The 18,332-nt window shown below is 43.1% G+C and overlaps 1 protein-coding gene across 1 annotated transcript in view; it reads left to right on the top strand.

Moving 5' to 3' along the window:
- Window positions 1-18,332, top strand: part of Pappa2 (pappalysin 2) — a 249,632-nt gene that overhangs the window by 152,939 nt on the left and 78,361 nt on the right. The window contains 2 exon segments of the mRNA XM_047521747.1: window positions 1,406-1,541; window positions 1,744-1,957. Of these exon segments, the coding sequence (XP_047377703.1) occupies window positions 1,406-1,541; window positions 1,744-1,957 (350 nt within the window).

Genomic DNA, 18,332 nt, shown 5'->3' with positions numbered 1-18,332 from the left:
AATATTTATTACTTCAAAGAGGGGAAATAAAAAGAGGGGAAGACACTGTAAAAAGAGTGTGTGGCTGGTCTTTCCCTTGAGGAGGAGAGGAAGAAGGGAGCGCTGTGCTGCTCTGACCACTGCAAATCATAAACCTACCCTAATTAAGCCAGCAGTGCGAATGGACACTACCAACACACTGCCAAGACTCAGGAGACACCAGTCTGTGGATGAGAAAGAATTCTCATTAAAGTGGAAGACGTGTTTCACTCTCCTGCTCCCCACGTTAGAGGAGGTTGCTGCCATTAGATGCTATGTCCTGCTTTCACACTGAAAACAAATTTCCTAGGTACCTGATAAAAAGCCAAAGAGATGCATACAGAACGTTATAAAGATCCATATTCCAATAATATAACATCCATGTAATGCTGAGGAAAATGGCACTATTCTCTACAGAAATCAGGAGTAATATACAGGAATGGAAAAATAAAACAAAAGTAGAATTACTGCATCAAGAAAGTCCAGTGTGGAAAGGCTGTATTCCATTCTCGAACCCCTAAGATGTTTGTTCTCCTGTTAAAAGATTCTCAGAGACAAAATTTCTTTATCGAACCCAGGGCTTTGTGCTTGCAAGGCAAGCACTCTACCAACTGAGCTATCTCCCCAGCCCGAGACAAAATTTCTGTAGTTTACTTTGAAATTCTGATGGAGTGTTAATCGAACTAACCATCTGGGAACAGTCCTTATAAATAACAAACTAGTCCTGTGCCTCAGTGTGGGCTTGTTTTCCAGCCAGGCACAGGGCAGATGAGCATGGGACACCAGGAAAACTGCATAACCATAGGGGGTTCGTCAGGTTTTAATCTCAGAAGCAACAGATGGTGTCAGTTCACATGGCAAGTAACAGGTTCTGAGAAAAAATGGCGGTGGAAGAGAGAAACAGGGAGATGGGGAAGGATAATAGGTGTGGAGGTGCAGAACTCAGGGCAATTCAGAGCAAGCTGGCTTGCTAACCTGGATATTGGCCAGTGATTCCCCTGGTCCACTTCCCTGACTTTCCTATAAAAAAGAAATTTAGACTGACTATGTGGTGGCTTATTATCTCCAGTTAGGTATTCTTTGAGTGATCTTTTTGAGAAACTTAAAGAAGGAAAGGTCGAAGTAAAAAAGAAACAGTTGTGGTAAACAGTTCCAGAAAAAGATAGAATGCTCAGTAGCTGAAAATTATCTTCTTTCCATCTTATCTTGACTTTTGGTGTGACCTCGGATGCTCTTTTGTGCCTACTCCATATTTTTCCCATTTGTAAAGGAGAAGAAATCTCTTACTTTATAAATGGTGAACCAGCTGAGAAGAAAAGAAATGGCACAGCACATGCCTTGATTGCCACAGAAATAATGACTCATCCGTATATGTGCTTATGCCCAGGTGTGTTTCAATAGACCAGGAGTTGCCTCAGCAATTTTCATTTTCTTGACGTCTGATGGCCTGGCCCCTGGGGAGCATCAGCGGCCAACAGTGACCCTCTACCTGACTGATGTCAGTGGAAGCAACCACTTCCTTGGTGAGTCTGAGAATGGTTCATTTAGAGCCACTAGAAATGATCCATTGACCCAGGAGTCCGCTTGATGTCTATCTCTGATATTGTTCAGGAGCGTGCCTGCATCGCACAGCTATTGAGAGGATAGAATGGACGCTAGATACGGAAAGATCATGCTGGCTGAATGACTGGAGGGATTATTTCTCATCTCCTTATTTCTCTTCAGGAACCTATGATCTGTCGTGCCAGCATAACCCACTGGTTGTCAATGTGAGCCACCACACAAATGTCCTCTCCCACCGTACCACCTCCATGCTGCTGAGCTTCTCATCCCCACTGGTGGGCATCTCCGCGGTGGCTCTAAGGACATCCTCCCACATCAGTCCTTCAGCTCCCGATAACTGCATGCCAGAGCATGAGGGGCAGAATCAGGGACAGAGGTACAAAGTCCCCTTTCTTCCTTTCTCCCCTTCTCCCCGTGGCTATGATGTACTGCTATTATTTAGGTGCACAGTGTTATGTACACAGTGGCTGCTTAATATTAATATCTTAAAATGGATTTAGGAACTACTAAAAAGTCCTAGGAAGCACACAAAGAATAATTTGTAGAAGGTACACATGGGTTTTATATTTTGCTCTTCTTTTCTTAGCTGAGTATAATTTTTGTGTAAATATTTTACATCTTTACAAGGTCTTAACATCTTTTTTACATATAAAATCACTGACTTCAAATCAACATTGTTATAAACTGCCAAAAATTCTTTGCCAAAAACTCAATGTTCCCTAAGCAATGTATATTTTTCCACTTGCTCCCACCTGGACAGTGTAGATGGCAAGTTTAACAACTACTAGCTGAGGCATGTCACACAATCACTTAGTGTTACCTATGGGAAAAAAGAATGCGTTCATGTGTCTGTCTGTGGACATCTGTGGTTGTCATCATCTACACATACAAGGGTCACTGGATTCTAGCAGTAGCAGGTAGAGGGACTGCTTCATAGCACTGGCCTGCCCAAGTTGGGGCATGGGGAGCAGCACACACACCAATCTACACTGCAGTTGGGGTGGACTCAGCCCATCAGTGATGGGAGGGGAACTGTAGGTAGCAGGTACATCCCCTCAGGAGGAGGTGAGATAGCCCACTTATTACTAGATGACCAGGATCCTAATCACCACAGCTGGTGTTCCAGGTGGCACTCCATGACCAAGTCTAGGACACTGTGCCCATTCTAGGAGCAACAGGAGCCCAGTCCTGAGAAGAATGGGGGATGGGCAGCACAGGAGTACATTGGTTATCTAGTGTTCTGAGGCGATTCTACCGGAAGTTGGTGGTCTGACACAACTAATGTTATCTCACAGTTTCTGGGGGCGAGGAATCTAGATACAACTAAGCTGGGTGTCCCTGGCTTGGGATCTCTGATGAGGTAACAGTTGGTCAGGGCTCACTGCTACCTCAAGGCTGGAGGGACATTGGAGAATTCACTTCCAAGCTCACTTGTGTGACTCTTGGCAGCCCTCGGAAGACCCCCATCCAAGCTCACTCACGGAGGTGTTGACGGTCGGCATGCTCATGCAGGCACATGACAGTCCCTTGTCATGTGGGCCTCTCCATAAGCTTTCCAGTGTCTGAGACTTGGAAACAAATGATCCAAGAGAAAAAGTAAATACCTGAGGGGAAAACATGATAGACCGCCCAAGACGGGGGCCACAGTCTTTTTATAACATAAGGTTGGAATCGACACCCATTACTTCTGGCATATTCTATTCATTAAAAATGGGTCAATGGGTCCACCCACACTCAAGGGAAGGGGTTTGCACAGCACACAGATCACCGGGGATCATCTCAGAGGCTATCTACCACATGCAGGAATAGTAGTTTGTGTTAGTTGAACACTAGCTATCTGCCAGGTGTTGTTCTAAATGCTGGGAAGAGAGAAACAGTAAGGGATGGAGTCTGGACACTGGACAGAGTAATATCAACTGGTTCATCTGCCACTTTTAAGTTTTCTTAGCGAGAAAACACCTTCAGACATTTACACAAAAATGTAGGCTATTAAAATAGCATTGTTTATTAGAATTAATTGCCTCTTCCTCATGTGATTTCAAATGATTTTCTCTACTGGCTCTACCTCTGGCCTTGAGCCATGCAGAATTTCTTTCAGGTCCCTGAAGCATATGTTCTCGATGAGCTTCGCACACAATGTTCCTCCTCTCTGGAATGCCTTCCAGTTCTTCTTCACTTCAGCTCATCAGGTTCACCTTCTGGGAAGTTTTGGCAAACTCCCTCACTGTTTCCATAGGACATAGTACATAACCCAAACTCTACAAAAGCAGCAATCACATTGGGTGGTCACTGGTTACTTACTTCTTGTTTTTCCCATTAGATTCTGAGCTTCCTGGAGTGAGAGTTCTGCTTAGTGTTTCTCAGTGACTAGAAGAGGGCCTGACACATAGTAGGTACCAGAAACTGTGTGTTGCATGATAGTTGCTGATTTTAAAGGCTCTGTGGGACTGAATGGCGCAAGCACAGTAGAAGATACAGCCTCTAGATGTGAGGGACAAGAATCCCCCTTACCATCACAGCTGTGAAGTGTCAACAAAGACATTGATTAATTGTGATCACTGCTGCTAGTTCGCCACTTGTTTTCATGTGGCACTGTAGGAAAAACAAGTTTGATATGCACGCATGCAAACCAGTGGAAATAGAATATGATTCTCCAGTTTACACAGGGTGTATCTGGAATGCATAAGTATTTCCAAACCACATGTGACTGACAGGGGCCGTGCAAATTGGCTTTTCCTTCTCAGCCAGCAGATGAGTACAAAATAGTAAATTTTTATATACAAGAAACCTAATAAATCTCATATATTTTGTCACGAACATATTTAAAATTTGAGTTCTTATGTATTTTTTAAAAATAGAAGTTTTTTTTTTTTCTGCCTTGTATCCATCAGTTTTATGTGTTAGTATGCCATAATATGAAACTCTCAAAATCTGTACATGGCTACCTCTTTTCACCTCTCATGACCTAAATTTCATTAATAATTCCATGGACAGGGAAGAGTTAACAGATGCCTGGATGTAGAAGCTATGTTGTTACTTTGTATTTAATTATTAATGATCTTTAATCTGTCCTTCCTATAGCACTACATCTTTAACCAACCTGATTGACCCACAGAATCTTGGTGGCAAATCAATAAACACAGCTCTGACTCTCCAGTGCTATTCATGATCTTTGCCTTTGACAAAGTCATTTCTCCCTTCCCTTTTAAATACCAACAATACAGGAAAAACTCTTATCTAAACCAAAGCCCAAACCTAGCCATGAGAATATTTGTGAGGATTTCTTACTGATTGCAAAAATGTATTAAAATAAGAAACATTATTTGAAACCAAAGCACATACCTGTGTTCTGAAAAAAAAAAATTAAGTAAGGAATGGAGTGATATGGAAAGAAGAGAGGGAAACAGATCATTCTTTGTTCATTTGCTTGGCCCTTTGACTTTTTAGATAGACAGTGGTATCATTTATTTAGACAGACAGTCTGAGTTGCAGCCAAATCCAGGGAGAAGCAGACCAAGATATTAGAGTTGGGTCATTTTGAATCTGTCATGTCTACCAGGCATCCACATCAGAAAATGGTCTCTATGATTCTGAATTGAGAGAAAATCTGGGGTGGATGCGATTAAGAATTAAGGCCTTAGAAACAAATTTGCTATGTGGAGATTTGGAAGGAATGAAGAGGAAAGAAAGAGAGAGACAAAGGAGAAAGGGATGGAGGGATAGGAGAACCCCTTTGGTTCTGATGTGTCTTGGCCTTGTGTCCCACCCTGTTGGGATAATTGTCCAGTTTATGGGTTTACCCTACTGACGATGAATCCCTTAGTCTTGAAAATCAAGTTTGGTGTTCCTGGTTTTGGCCCCTGTGCTCAAGAATAGCTCAAATCATCTTTACTTACCTACTGTTTCCTGCTGTATCTACTTTAGGGAAGATGCTGTACAACCTGCATAGCCTCAGTGCCAGACGGACTTCTAACTATCCTAGATGAGTTCCTTGAGAAGTGGCTTTTTTGTTAATGTATTGGGATCTGGAATACTTCCGATAAAGAATTCAGGCCACTAATATGTTAATTGACCTACTTGAGTGGATTGGTTTACAGATAATCAGGACTCTTAATTTTCTACTTCAGAAATTTACAAGGTCAAATCTAGAAGAATTTATCAGTAGGAAATTGCTGATGGACACACAGCTTCTCCTACAGTGGAATTTTGTTCTTCCAGTCACATAAATACATTGGAAAAACTGATGGTAACTTCTCTGACCTGTCTTATGGCTTATTCACAGGGTCCCTGGTGCTGGGTTTCTGGAGATAAATGCTCCCAGGTCACGGCTGATGACAGTGGTTGAGTCTCTGATTGCTCTTTCCCTTCTGTTTACCCAGAGTTCTCTAAGTGCAAACATTGTGCTTCTTTCAAATTTCCTTGCATTTCAAACAGTGTTTGCTTTTTCTAATTTGATGTTACACAGTTAGGTGTAAAACTTTTTGTGACGGTTGGTCTTTATTAGGTTCCTACCTCTTGCCAAACCTTTTGCCTCCTTAAACGCTTTTGGCTTTGACTTCTACTGTGTCTGGCATTAAAATTTCCATCCCTGCTTTCCTTTGTTTGTTTTTGTTTGATAAATATTTGCCTTCCTTTTATTTCCAACCTTTCTTTATCTTCACTGCCAATAAGCCCAGGGCACATTACTTCCCTGTACTGTTTACAAAGATGGTAGTAGCATGTAAAACGAATCCACAACTGTGTTCTGAAAATTTATCTCCTGTGCATCCTTTAGCGCTACGTAACACGTTTGCCTTTGGGATGTGAATCTCCCAGGAGGCAGTGGCTTTTGTCAGTGGTTGATCATCCCCACTCTCCCTCTCCCCAGCTCACCAAGACCGTTATCCTTTGTGACCTGGAGTCTTGAAATGAGTAAAGGGAGGGAGACACTGAGGAGAATAATGAACAGAGAACAGATCTCAGACAATAAAAAGCAGTTCTCTGTGTTCTGTTCTTTACGGCCGCCAGGGAATGAAGAAAGAATGACTTGTTTACCTCTTTTAGTAAGGAGGAGAGCGCAGGAGAGAGAAGGTAAGGTATGCCTCCTTGCCTTTAGTACAGTTCCATTCTTTGCTTCTCTTCTTCAGAAAACAAATGTATGCTGTGGCTTCCAAGGATGTTTCTGAATTTTACTCTAAAACATTTTGCAATCAGGAAGATATTCCCATAGCTTCTAGCTGCCAGGCTTGGTTTTGAGTATTGATAAGAGTTTCATATTTTTCAGTTTTGCTGAGCTTTGAGTAGGAAACAGAAGTGACCCTATCTTATTATTGTGAGAGTAACTGAAAACAACACACTTGGAGTTGTAGAATAGTCTAGCACCAGATTGAAGCAGCACCCATGGCAGTTTCCATACTTTTCCCCTCTTTATTTGTTTTATCATCCTCCTTTTAGAAGGGGTGCCAGTCATCCATCAGTCTGTTGACTCTCATCTCCAAACCCATCCTTATCACCTGCACTGCGGCGATACCAGAGCTGAGCTTCATTAGTGTTCACCCTTTGCCATCGGAGCCCTATTTCTCCAGCACGCTCTGAGTGCAGGAGGAAGGGGCCTCTCTTCCTGGCATCAGTGCTGCTTCCCTTGGTGATGGGCTCAGCAGTGGTGTGATGACCATTGAGCTCCACGGTTACTTAGGCTCCCAAGTGTTTGTTTCAGTTGGCTCTTCTTCACAATCAACCAAAGATTGTGGCTGGATCAACTGCGATGTCTGTGTGCCATGGATTATTAGCATCCCATTACCCATCAACAAAGAACTCAACACTACTCAAGCCCAAAGCCACAGCCAAATTGATCCCCAAATCCCATCTCTGAATCTGTCTCCTGGTACCACTTCCCAGTACCATTCTGTGTCAGCTGGGGTCCAGTTAGGACAAAATAGAAAAGGAACCGTTTAATATAGTTATTAACTAGCAACAGAGGATTAACACCTAAGGGATAAAGAAAACTCTAAAGATTAACTAGCAACAGGAGATTAACTCCTAAGGGGTAAAGAAAACTAAAAATTAACTAGCAACAGGGAATTAACCCCTAAGGGGTAAAGAAAACTCTAAAGAATAGAGGAATAATTAGAAAAGGGAAGAGTCTTAACTTTGGAAGATTAGAAGAGTATCCAAGGAAAGAACAAATGTGGAAAAGACTCCCCCTTCCAAGATGGGATTTAGTTCCTGTTGGAGAGGGTAGGGCTGTGGCGTCCTGGATGCGTAGTCCCCTGCGTTTCTGCATGATGGAGCCTGCAGTCTGGAAGCCACCCAGTGGGGTGCCGTTGAAATCTCACTACAAAACTGCATTGTGGGAACTATTGGAACCTGCTGGAAAACTGCCATCAGGATGCGGCTAAAACTTTCTGGGAGGCCACCATGGGGCACTGGTGAGACTTGATGGGAAGGCCCCCATAGGGGTCCCCTGAGACTGGCTGGAAAGTCAGTGGGTGCTGGTGGAACTTGCTAGGATGGGAGGGAACACTGCACCTAATTAGGTGGTAAACATCGCTGGCTGTCCCCACAGAACAGCAGGTTGGTGGTGTGGAAGGGAGGGGAGGAGAGCCTCACGCCAAGGAGAGGAGCCCTGCATCAGCAACGTCCCTCAGTGCTGGCTCCCAGAAATCCACACGCGGGCTATCAAGAGAAACGTCTGCGTGGTCTGTCTCTAGTCACGGAGTAGGGTGGGGAGTGTGCGTTTGGAACTGAGCAGCGGGACCTTGATGGCTGGCAGAGGCAGTCTTGCCAAACCGCCAAGAAGGAAATCGTGTTTCATCTGCCTTTTATTCAAGATAGGATTTCCTTTAAGTTCCTGGGTTTAATATCAAGACCATTTTCCAATATAACTTCTAAATAGATTGAGCTAACTATGAATGCATATTTTCCTCTTTTGATGTTTTGTACTTATTTGAAGTCCAAGGCAAACATAAAGTATAAATAATGTAAGTTTGCATTTTGGTTGAGGTGGAAAACAAGTGATGGATACTCATAAAAGTGTAGCAGGTACTGAGGTTTGCCTTAAATTCCAGCTTATCAAGGCCAGATATTCTAATATAAAATTGAATAGGATATTAATCTTTTAAAATGAATATCCATGTGGAAACCTGAGTCCTTTCTTCTATCTCTTGCCTACTCCCACCAAATATATTCATCTTTCGAGCCTTTTTATCATGGTGAATAATTGAAAATTGATATTTGTAACCATTTAGATCTACTATGATGAATGGATGAATGTGTGTTCATGTTGTTGCATAAACATTGCTGGGTTTTACTTCAAGTCAGAGAGCCTTCTTTATTTCATTTCAAGCAATTTTCTGAAAAGTTTAATGTGAAATTGAACTATAAAACCAATTGTTCTGTATGGTGTGTTTGCTTGCCAGGGTGTAGTAAGAGATAGACTTCATCATCTAAAAAACTTTTAATTGCCACGATGTGCCAGGAATCATTTTCCCTTTGAGGAAACTGAAACTTACGGTGTGCGAATTTGCCTTCTTTGAGATTAGCAAAACCAAGGCTAGAATCCACATCATTTATTCCTGGTAAGGAAAGCTTCCACTCAAAAAATGGCAAACTGTTTCAGAAATATGTTTGTGTCTACCACCATCTGAGAAATCCCACGGCCCTCTTCAACTATATTTGGATTGGTGTAACAGGAGTTTAACTGACCCTAGAATAATCAAGAACACCCAAATTTTGGATACTTCGAGGTAACATTTTGAGAAAATGGTGAAAGGCAGATGAGAGCTGTGTTAATGCTGGTTAGTTGGAAGGATTCAATGGAGGGGGTTACAAGGGATGGAATTGGAAAGGTACTTTGGACTTTTGGGCAAGTTTAGGAAATGTAGAACCCATATCAGGATAATTTTATGGCAGAATTCAAAGACTTAGGGGTCATTAGGAAAAGAGGTTTTGCCCAGTTCCTATGTGGTCTTAACCTAGACAAAAAGAATCTTCCTCCATAAAGAAGAGAAAATCTGAGAAAAGATATTCTGCTTTGAGATAGCAAGTGCGGGCAATCCAGAACGAGAAACCCCAAGATTGAATGCCTGGTTTATGGGTGTGTTGGTTTTCTATTGCTGAGGAACAGTTTTAGCCAGATTTATCAGCTTAAACCCACACATCGTAATCTCACTGTTTCTGAGGCCAGAGGTCTTGGAAAGGCTTGATTGGGTCCTCTGTGAGGCCATGGTGGGGTTTCAGCCAGGACTGGGCTCTCGTCTGCAGACTGGACTGGGGAAGTCCACCTCCAATCCACAGAGTTGCTAGTATTGCTCTGAAAGACCCCCGGGTGGAGCCTCCTCCTCCTGGGGGACCTGTGCAGAGGCTGCCCTGGGTTCTCTCCACATGGCCCTGTCCATTGGGCAGCTCGCATGTGGCAGCTTCTTTCTTCAGAGCGATGGGACAGTCTGTCAGCAAGAAGGCCTTTTCTTCTATGTGGCATAATTATAGCAGTGACATCTTATCAGTGGGCTGCAAGGAAGTCACCAGTTCAACCCCATGCTGGCTGAGGGGCTTACAAAAGCCATGGACATTCCAGAAAGCAGGATGGTGTCCACAATTTGTAAGCCTGGGCTCAGTGAATGTGTGTGCAGACCCTGGAGTTCTACGTATCTAACCACGTGGGCCTCTCACGCTGACAGAGCCAGGCACTATCACCACGTAGTTTCCACCTACGGCACAGCTCAGGCCAAGAGGAAATGTGGGAATGGACATGTAGGAAAAAAGCATGAGGGAAAGGGGGTGATTCCAAGAGCAATGTCTCCCGCAGGAATCCCCAGCACTTGGCGGGTGGATTGTGTAAACTGTCCTCTACTAGAGAATGCCTTCTCTCTGTGATCCAGGTACAGCTCATCCATCCATGCACATCCCTGTCCACGGTTTATCCATAAGCTCGTTTCCCCTCATTCCTTGGCCTGCTCCAGAGCCACCTTCTCCATGGCTCATAGCATATCCTTCAGAGTGCAATTTAATCAGAAATATCAGGTGTTTTGCCTAAAAAGTCATAAAACTATATAAAAATCTAAACAAGTGGGAGGAAAGTTCTGGTTATTGTCTAAATTACCTGTGTTTTGATTCTTTTCATAGTGATGGATTACAGTTAGCAATTATGATCTAGTAAAATGTGATCGCAAATGTGCGTGTATTTGTGTGTGTGTGTGTGTGTGTGTGCACATGAACATGTAGTTCACATTTATGCAATGTGTGTAGTCTTTTGGAAAAAGTTAATATAATGTGCACTGAACTTTAAAACTCATTTTTAAATGATTTAACTTTTTAAATGGTTGTGCATTTCAAAAGAACATTCTTCTTTTTTTAAAAGACAATTATTTTAGAGCAGTTTTAGATTCACAACAAAATTGAAAGGAAGGTACAGAATTTCCTGCATACCCTCTGCTCCAACACATGCACTACCTCCCCTTTGTCAACATCCCCCGTACATTTGTTACAACTGATGGATCTACATGTACACATTGTAATTACCCTAAGTCTGAGGTTTACATTAGAGTTTTCTCTTGATATAGTATATGGGCTTGGACAAATGTACAATGATATACATATGCTATCTTATACAGAGCACATTCATTGCTGTGAAAATCCTCTGTGCTCTGCCTATTCACCATCACCACTACCCTCACCAGCACCCCAATTCCTTGGCAACTGCTGGTCTTATTATTGTCTCCAAATTTTTGCCTTTTCCAGAATTGTGTGGTTGGATGCGTACAGCATGTGGCCTTTGCAGATTGGCTTCTTTCACTTAGGAACATGCACTTAAGTTTCCTCCATGTCTTCTCGTGGCTTGATAGCTCATTTCATTTTATTGCTGAATAATATTTCATTGTCTGGGTATATGCCATATTTTATTTTTCCATTTATCTACTGAAGGATATCTTGGTTCCTTACAAGTTTTGGCAATTAGGAATAAAGCTGCTATTAGCATCCTTGTACAGATTTTTGTGTGGATATAAGTTTTTAACTCCTTTGGTTAAATACCAAGGAGTGCAACTGATGAATCACATGGCTTAAAGTATGTTTAATTTTGTAAGAAAATGTGTTATTTTTTAAGCAAAAAAATAAGTATTTTGTAAATAGAAATATCCTCCCCAGATTTTCTCATCTTCTTTTTTCTTCTCTTCTTTTTCTTCCTTTTCAGCATAAATCTATATTCTTCTACACAAATTATGCAGGAACACATAACATTTGAATCAAGAAAAAGCAATGAACACACATGTTGTGCTCTTATGTGGTTCTGTGTTTAAGCAACAATCCTTAAAATGGGAATTGACCTTTTATATTAATAACATTTACTATTAGGTTGCTATTTCGGACAGCAATCGGAGTTATATATGTAAGTCTTGCATATTTATTGTAAAAATGCTCATACATCTACATAATCTACCCTCCATGCTTTGCTAATGACAGTTACGTAAAGAAGAGAATCAGGTAATTTTTTAAATCAAGGAATAATAAATAAATAAATTATGTTTGGTTTGTTTTGACTGCCTCAGGACTGCAGCTAGAGACCCGCTGATTTACGTATGTGTGTACCACGTGTCTTTTTGTAGCCTTAGATCTTCAGGTTACCATCTCTTGAGGTAGGATCTGGAAAAATAAATAGTTAGCTCCCATCAAATAACTCAATTTTATATTTGCAGTTTGTGAACTTGGGTGCCTGACAGCATCCGTGCTCCCCCAGGCTGACTTACCCCAGTCACCTGGCTCCTTCAGATAGCCTTTGAATGGCACCTCCATGCTTGTGCCTCAAAAGATGTGTCTTGCCTTGGAAAGCTATTGGGTCTGCTAATTAGGCAAATGCAGGTCAAATACAGACGATCTATGCGTTATCCTCCACTGTTCATGGAAAATCCCCTACAGACGTGGGATTTTGGTTGGGAGTAGAGGGATGTGGTAGAAAGGAAAACAGTTTTTCCTTCCATCTCTACTTCTATGACTTTAATACTCCACAATGAATTTCTGGGAGGAAGTGGTGTGTTTTCTTTTTAGGAGATATAGGGGCTCAGGTGTGAAAATATTTCTTTCTGGTTATGCTTGAAGTTCCCAATAGAGTTAGGGCCTGGGTACAGGGCCTGGGAGCCTATCCAGGGGCAGTGAGCCCAAATGCAGCCTTGGCACTCCATCCCTGCTGTAATAAGATTTCGAGTCTGGTCTTGGTAATGGGATCACTCTGTCTCTGGTATCTGTCACTCCACTGCCTGCTTCGTTAGTCACTGGAACCCTCATTGCTGCTGCTTTACCAATTCCTATTGTGCTTTGGTCGTTTGGGCTCAGATTTGAGACACCAATCCTTTCCCTTCCTCCTCTGGACCAGATCCTAGACCTCTCTGCTCAGTCTTATGTAGAATCTTCAGGTTTCCTCCCTTCCACAGCCTCATGCAATGAAGGGCTCCATCCTTTCTCGTGCTTTGGGCCCACAAGGTAAATCGTTGCTTATTCTTTGGCTCCCCATCTTTTATTTTTAGCAGGGGGCTCCCTTTTAATGCTCCAGAGTGATGGGAAATACTCTGACTGTTGGGCAAGGCACTGTAGCAATGAAATGTGTATTACATTTCTACTCATTTGATTATCTTTTTCCCCAAAGCAGTTTAGCAAATTAGCATTGAATCTGTTTTTGTTTCTGCTGAGATTCTTTTGAGCAAGGAAAGAATTACAGCTGCTCAATTGTTCCTTAACTTTCTTGCCCAACTTCCTTTTCCCAGAACGATTTGCCTATAAAATAATAGGGAAACCAGGAGACCCCGCTAGAGAGAATTCTGATTCCTCTGGTCAATGACAAATGACCTGGTGGAAAGCAGGTCTGCAGTGGAGTCCAGTGAGCTATTTGAGTCTTTGCTCATGGGGCTACAGAGGAACACTTAAATGGCCATGGGCATGATCTCATTTGGGGGCTTATTGGAATGTGACTAGACAATTCTAGAATAGCCTTTACTAAATCAGGACCGTGTCTGAGATTGTTCCTAGTGGGAAACATTCTGAGAACACATTGGATGACAACTTTCAAGGAAAAGCTAGGAATAGGTACAACCAGGTTAGGGAGACCAACAGACCAGGTCTCAACTCCAAAAAGTAGACTGATTTCAAGTCAATGACTCCTCATTGACTTATCACTGTATCTAAAATTCCACCATTAGGAATTAAGTTTTGAGAGTCTCCAGAAGTCTCTTTAAAATAGTAAGTACTAGAAGTAAATATGTTTTATGTGTTTATCAGCTATTTGTACCAGATGTATTTTCTTATGGAGACATTGATAACTCAAAAGGTGGGCCAGGGCCCTACTGGAATGTGACCTAGTACAGGCATCTGGAAATTCTGGGAGAAAAAGAAAACATAGAAAACGTGGAGCAAAAACGAGGGATGAATTTAAAATGTCACCTACTTCTTAATTTTGCTTGGGGTTGGCCTTGTCAGTATAGTCTGTATTCATGGCAGCTGGTGGAAAATTTTCAGAAAGTAAAAACAAACCAATATTTCCAGGGTTCTGTCATTTTGCCAGCCTGCCAGGCAGACAGACGCTGTCAACGGATTTGACCGTAAACTTTGGCTGGAACGACTCTAGGGGCCATGTCTGGTTTTGTGCACAGGCATAGCCAGGGCGGCAGAGGAAGTCTGGTGATGGGGGAGCAGCAAGCCCAGTCTCAAGACCCCTGACTCTCACGTTCACAGCATCTTCTAGGCTCACCACATGGTTTTAGTCCCTTCCTTTCTTTGGGTCTTTATTTCTCCATAAGCAAGTGAGTTACTAATGTCACAAGACTTGGGAGTACTGAGAAAAGCACAGAAAAGAAGGCAAGAATATTCCAAATCCGATGTCAACCAAGGACTGGCAGATCTGGGGTTAAGAGATGGTGGGAGCAGCAGGAAGTTTCTGTGCAAGAGTCCAGAAACTTTAAAGAAAGAAAGCCAAGGGCAGGAGCAGAGAACGGGAGCCCCAAAGGGGCCTGGCGTGTGTTCTGTGTTCTACTTCTGTGGGTGAACTTGGGACCCAGTCAAGGTAGTGTGCAAACCTTCAAGCCCTCCACTGACCCACAGCGTGCGCATGGTTTGCAGAGAAGCTGAGCTGCCCGGACTTCCTTCCCTGTGGTTCTGCTCCACGACGGTGCTGTGGGAAGCTCACGCCCACTAAACGGTATCAGTGTTGTTCCTCACAATTTTACAATTCCCCAGGCTCAGGTTCAACCTATAGATGTGACTGGGAAGTGCCATTCCCAAATAAATAGTTTAACTGGTGTCCAGGAATGAATCGTAGGCAGGAAGGGTGTCACCTGGAGGACTTTAGTGACCATTCCTCTTTAGGAGATGCTGCACGTGGAGATGACCTCTGTATTTGCAGATCCTGGTATATATGATATGGATGTATCCCTTTTTGCTGTTTCAAATGGTTAATTCTGCTTCTGGCCAAGTTCTAGGAGGCACAATCTCTGCGTGTTAGTCAGCAATTGAATTATTTTGACTTTTTCTTTGGTATTCCACATATTTTATAATCTACATGAAAAGCCTGGGTTCTAAAACGTGGTGAGACAGGGCTTTTGAAAGGGAGAGCTTTTGGCTGTTTGATGTAAATCTGTTTCTCTTTAGGACAGGGGCATTTGGATGGAACTTCTGGTGTTACAGCCAGACATGGTAAAAACCATGCCCAGAATTAGAAATGAGTAAAGTGAATTACTGGAGCCACCAGAGTCCAGTCCTGACCTTACACACAGGTCACTGGACAGGACTATGCTGAGGAGTGACACTGTGCTGAGACTTCATGGAAGGAGCACAGACATCCTCCACTTTTCCAGAGTAGGCAAATTGAAAGCAAAGTCTGGTGGGTGCAGTAATTTGTCATTTCTCTGTCATGTAAGGGAGGAATCGGGATTACTGCAGTAATTCCTGTTTCTCTCAGATGAGAATCTTCAGGGGAGAGGAACTTGAATCAGTCTTTGCTTCCCAGTGGACATGGTCTTTCAGTAACACACCTTGAGAAACTAGCTTTGGTTTTGCCCAAAGATGAAGCCAGAGGAGAGAGAGGTGGCAGGGGAAGCCAGAGTGGAGCCTTCATTTTGCATTGGTTTGGACACACAGGAAAGCTCTCCAAGGAGGGATACTGTTATTATCACACTGGTTTTGCAGTGGATAGTGGGAAATTTAAGGAGGATTCTGTCCCTTCTAGTCCACTGTGTATTCTCTACATCCTACCCCTATCTGCTGCCAAATCCAGAGCATACATTCTTTCTTAGCCCACACCCTCTTATTTTCAATGACAATCAATAAAATTGGGGAATGGGGAGAAATAGGTTCCTATTTTACCATTTAACCTTGAAAGAACTGGTTTAGAGAAACCACTGGGATTGCTAGTTAGACAATGGTGGCACTTCTTGGATAGAGGCTTTACAGGATTTTGTTCAACTAACCAACTGAAAAATTGAGACATTAAGCCAAAGATTTATACTGGGCAAGAAGGCTTATGAGAAACTGTTTCTTGGTTCTCCACCACATCCTGTCTATTCATGGGTTTTTTGCACTCCCACTCCAAATCCACCACCACCTCATCTATGAAATTAAACACCATGGTAAAGCTGGAAGGGACCTTTGATAGAACACGGTTCGACCCCATCATTTTATAAATGTGCAAAGGGAGGGTTAGAACGGTGGAGACTTGCCCTGGGTCGTAAGGTCAGCAGGGTCAAGCTGAGATCAGAACTCAGCTCACATGGCCTTGGTCTGCTGCTTTCTCCACCACACCAGGCTGTTTCTTGAAACTGTGGCACAGATGCCAGACAGTTTCTCCTAAACTAATCTAGATTCTAGGAAAAGAAAAAAAAAAAAAGTTATGGGCAGACTTTCTGGATGCCTCAAGGAGGATGAGGTATTGACTTTAGAAAACTTCATGAACTGATGTCATCCGATTTTGAGTTTGGGTCAAAGATGAATTAAATGCTTGTTTGTTCTGATATTATAGTCTTAATGCTGTTGGAAATTCTGGAATATCCCAACATTTTGGGGGGGCTCAGTTAGCTCATGTCCAAAATGGGGAATTTGGGTTGAATTATCTTTAAGGGCTGTTTCAGTTTTAGCATGGCTGCTCTAAGATGGCTGCCAAATGTCTCACCACTGTCAATGGTCACAACAGGAAATGGGGTCTTTATTCCATAAACTTCCCCCAACTCCAGCCTCAGAGAAACAAAGGTTTCAGGGCTGATTCTGGTCATCTCTGGAGTATTGTCATAACCTCCTGAAGTCCTTCCATGGTAGCTCAGACCTTCAGAGACCATGCACAAAAACTGCAGGGCGAGTGCAGGCAGAACAGCCAGGACTTTCTTCATTTTGGGAGGAGCTGCAGGGCTTCCCAAAGGTGGACCTAGGCTGCAAGCTTTGCCAACATCCCTGAAGTAGCTTCAATAACTGCAAAACTAAAAGGAAGCATCCAGAGTGGTGCGCTCCATGATCCAGCCTGAGGATTTTCCTCTGCCTGTGTGGCCTCCAGCCAGTTTCCAAACAGCTTCAGTTTCCTATTCTGTCAAACCAAGATAAATACCTCTCTGGGGCACTATGAGAGTCGCTTCTGCCACTTTCATGGACTTTGTCCAATGACTATAGAAAGAAAGCCTTAGAGGAGTTTTAAGATTAACATTATCTTTATGATATCAGGACTTAGGTGGCATCAGGTGAAAGGAGAACTAACAGAATAACGGAGAACACAACCACCTCTCTCAGAGAGGCCGTGTGTTGTAGTGAGAGAGAAACACAGACGGGCTGTGGGGTTGGGGTGCAAGGGAGAGAAGCCTACAATTGGTACCAGATGCCACCAGAAGCTAACGACCTGACAAACACCGTCCTCATAAAACAAATTCCTTAAAAAGGAAGCAAATGGAAATATAAGCTAGTGAAAGAATTTGTAGCAGCTGCCCTGAAACCATTTTTCACTTCATAAACAGGTCTGGGTTTGGTCCTTTTTTTCTTTTTCCTTTTTCTGGCCTGGGTCTCCTTGCATGCTGCTTTGTCCTGTGGGTTCCCCTGCCAGCTCTTGCGCCCGGCTGCCAGTGCCGGTTGCCCTTCCTGCCCTGGTGCTCTGTGCAGTCACCCACTCGATGGAAGGAGGCTCTCTCAGCGTATTTGTTTCAGTCTCATCTCAGCATGTTTGTCCTCAGCGATGACGTGGATCAGTCGGATGCAGTCACTGAAACCAGCCCGGCACTGCCTTCCACCTTAATTTCTTGGCAATTGGCCGACAGGAGCCACAGTGCTGAGGACTGTTTTCCAGCACTTCCTGCTCAACATGCTGGAGAATATACGTGTTTTGGACAGCGGTGGCATGTAGCAGCAATAGAGCTTGGGGTCTTTAGCACCTTAATGAGGCACTCTCATCCTGTTCAGGATGGTCAGGTTTTATCTGCCTTTTTCAGACATAGAATGAAGACTCAGAAACAAAGACCTATTTCCAAGACTCAGCAATGGACCTGGGAAGTCATGCCGATTCCTTAACTATTGTCTCCTCCCTTGACTCAGATGTGTCTGCCTTCATCAGGTCCCGTGAGGGATGATGCCACATCATCACAGGGCATAACGAAGGCATAAAGGAGTAAAAACACATCCTTCACATCACTCACCTCCCCTTCCTCCAGCCCATGCTACCAAGCAAGTATAAAAGAAATGAGAGTTGTCACGGACATGTGATTTCAATCCCAAGAGGATAAGGTCAGGTGCAGCAAATTTATCACAGATCAGATTCACCATTT

The sequence above is a fragment of the Sciurus carolinensis genome, chromosome 12, assembly GCF_902686445.1.
Source record: "Sciurus carolinensis chromosome 12, mSciCar1.2, whole genome shotgun sequence".
Taxonomy (NCBI): Eukaryota; Metazoa; Chordata; class Mammalia; order Rodentia; family Sciuridae; genus Sciurus; species Sciurus carolinensis.
Note: the sequence above shows the minus strand (reverse complement) of the source record. Positions and strands in the feature narration are given on the sequence as shown.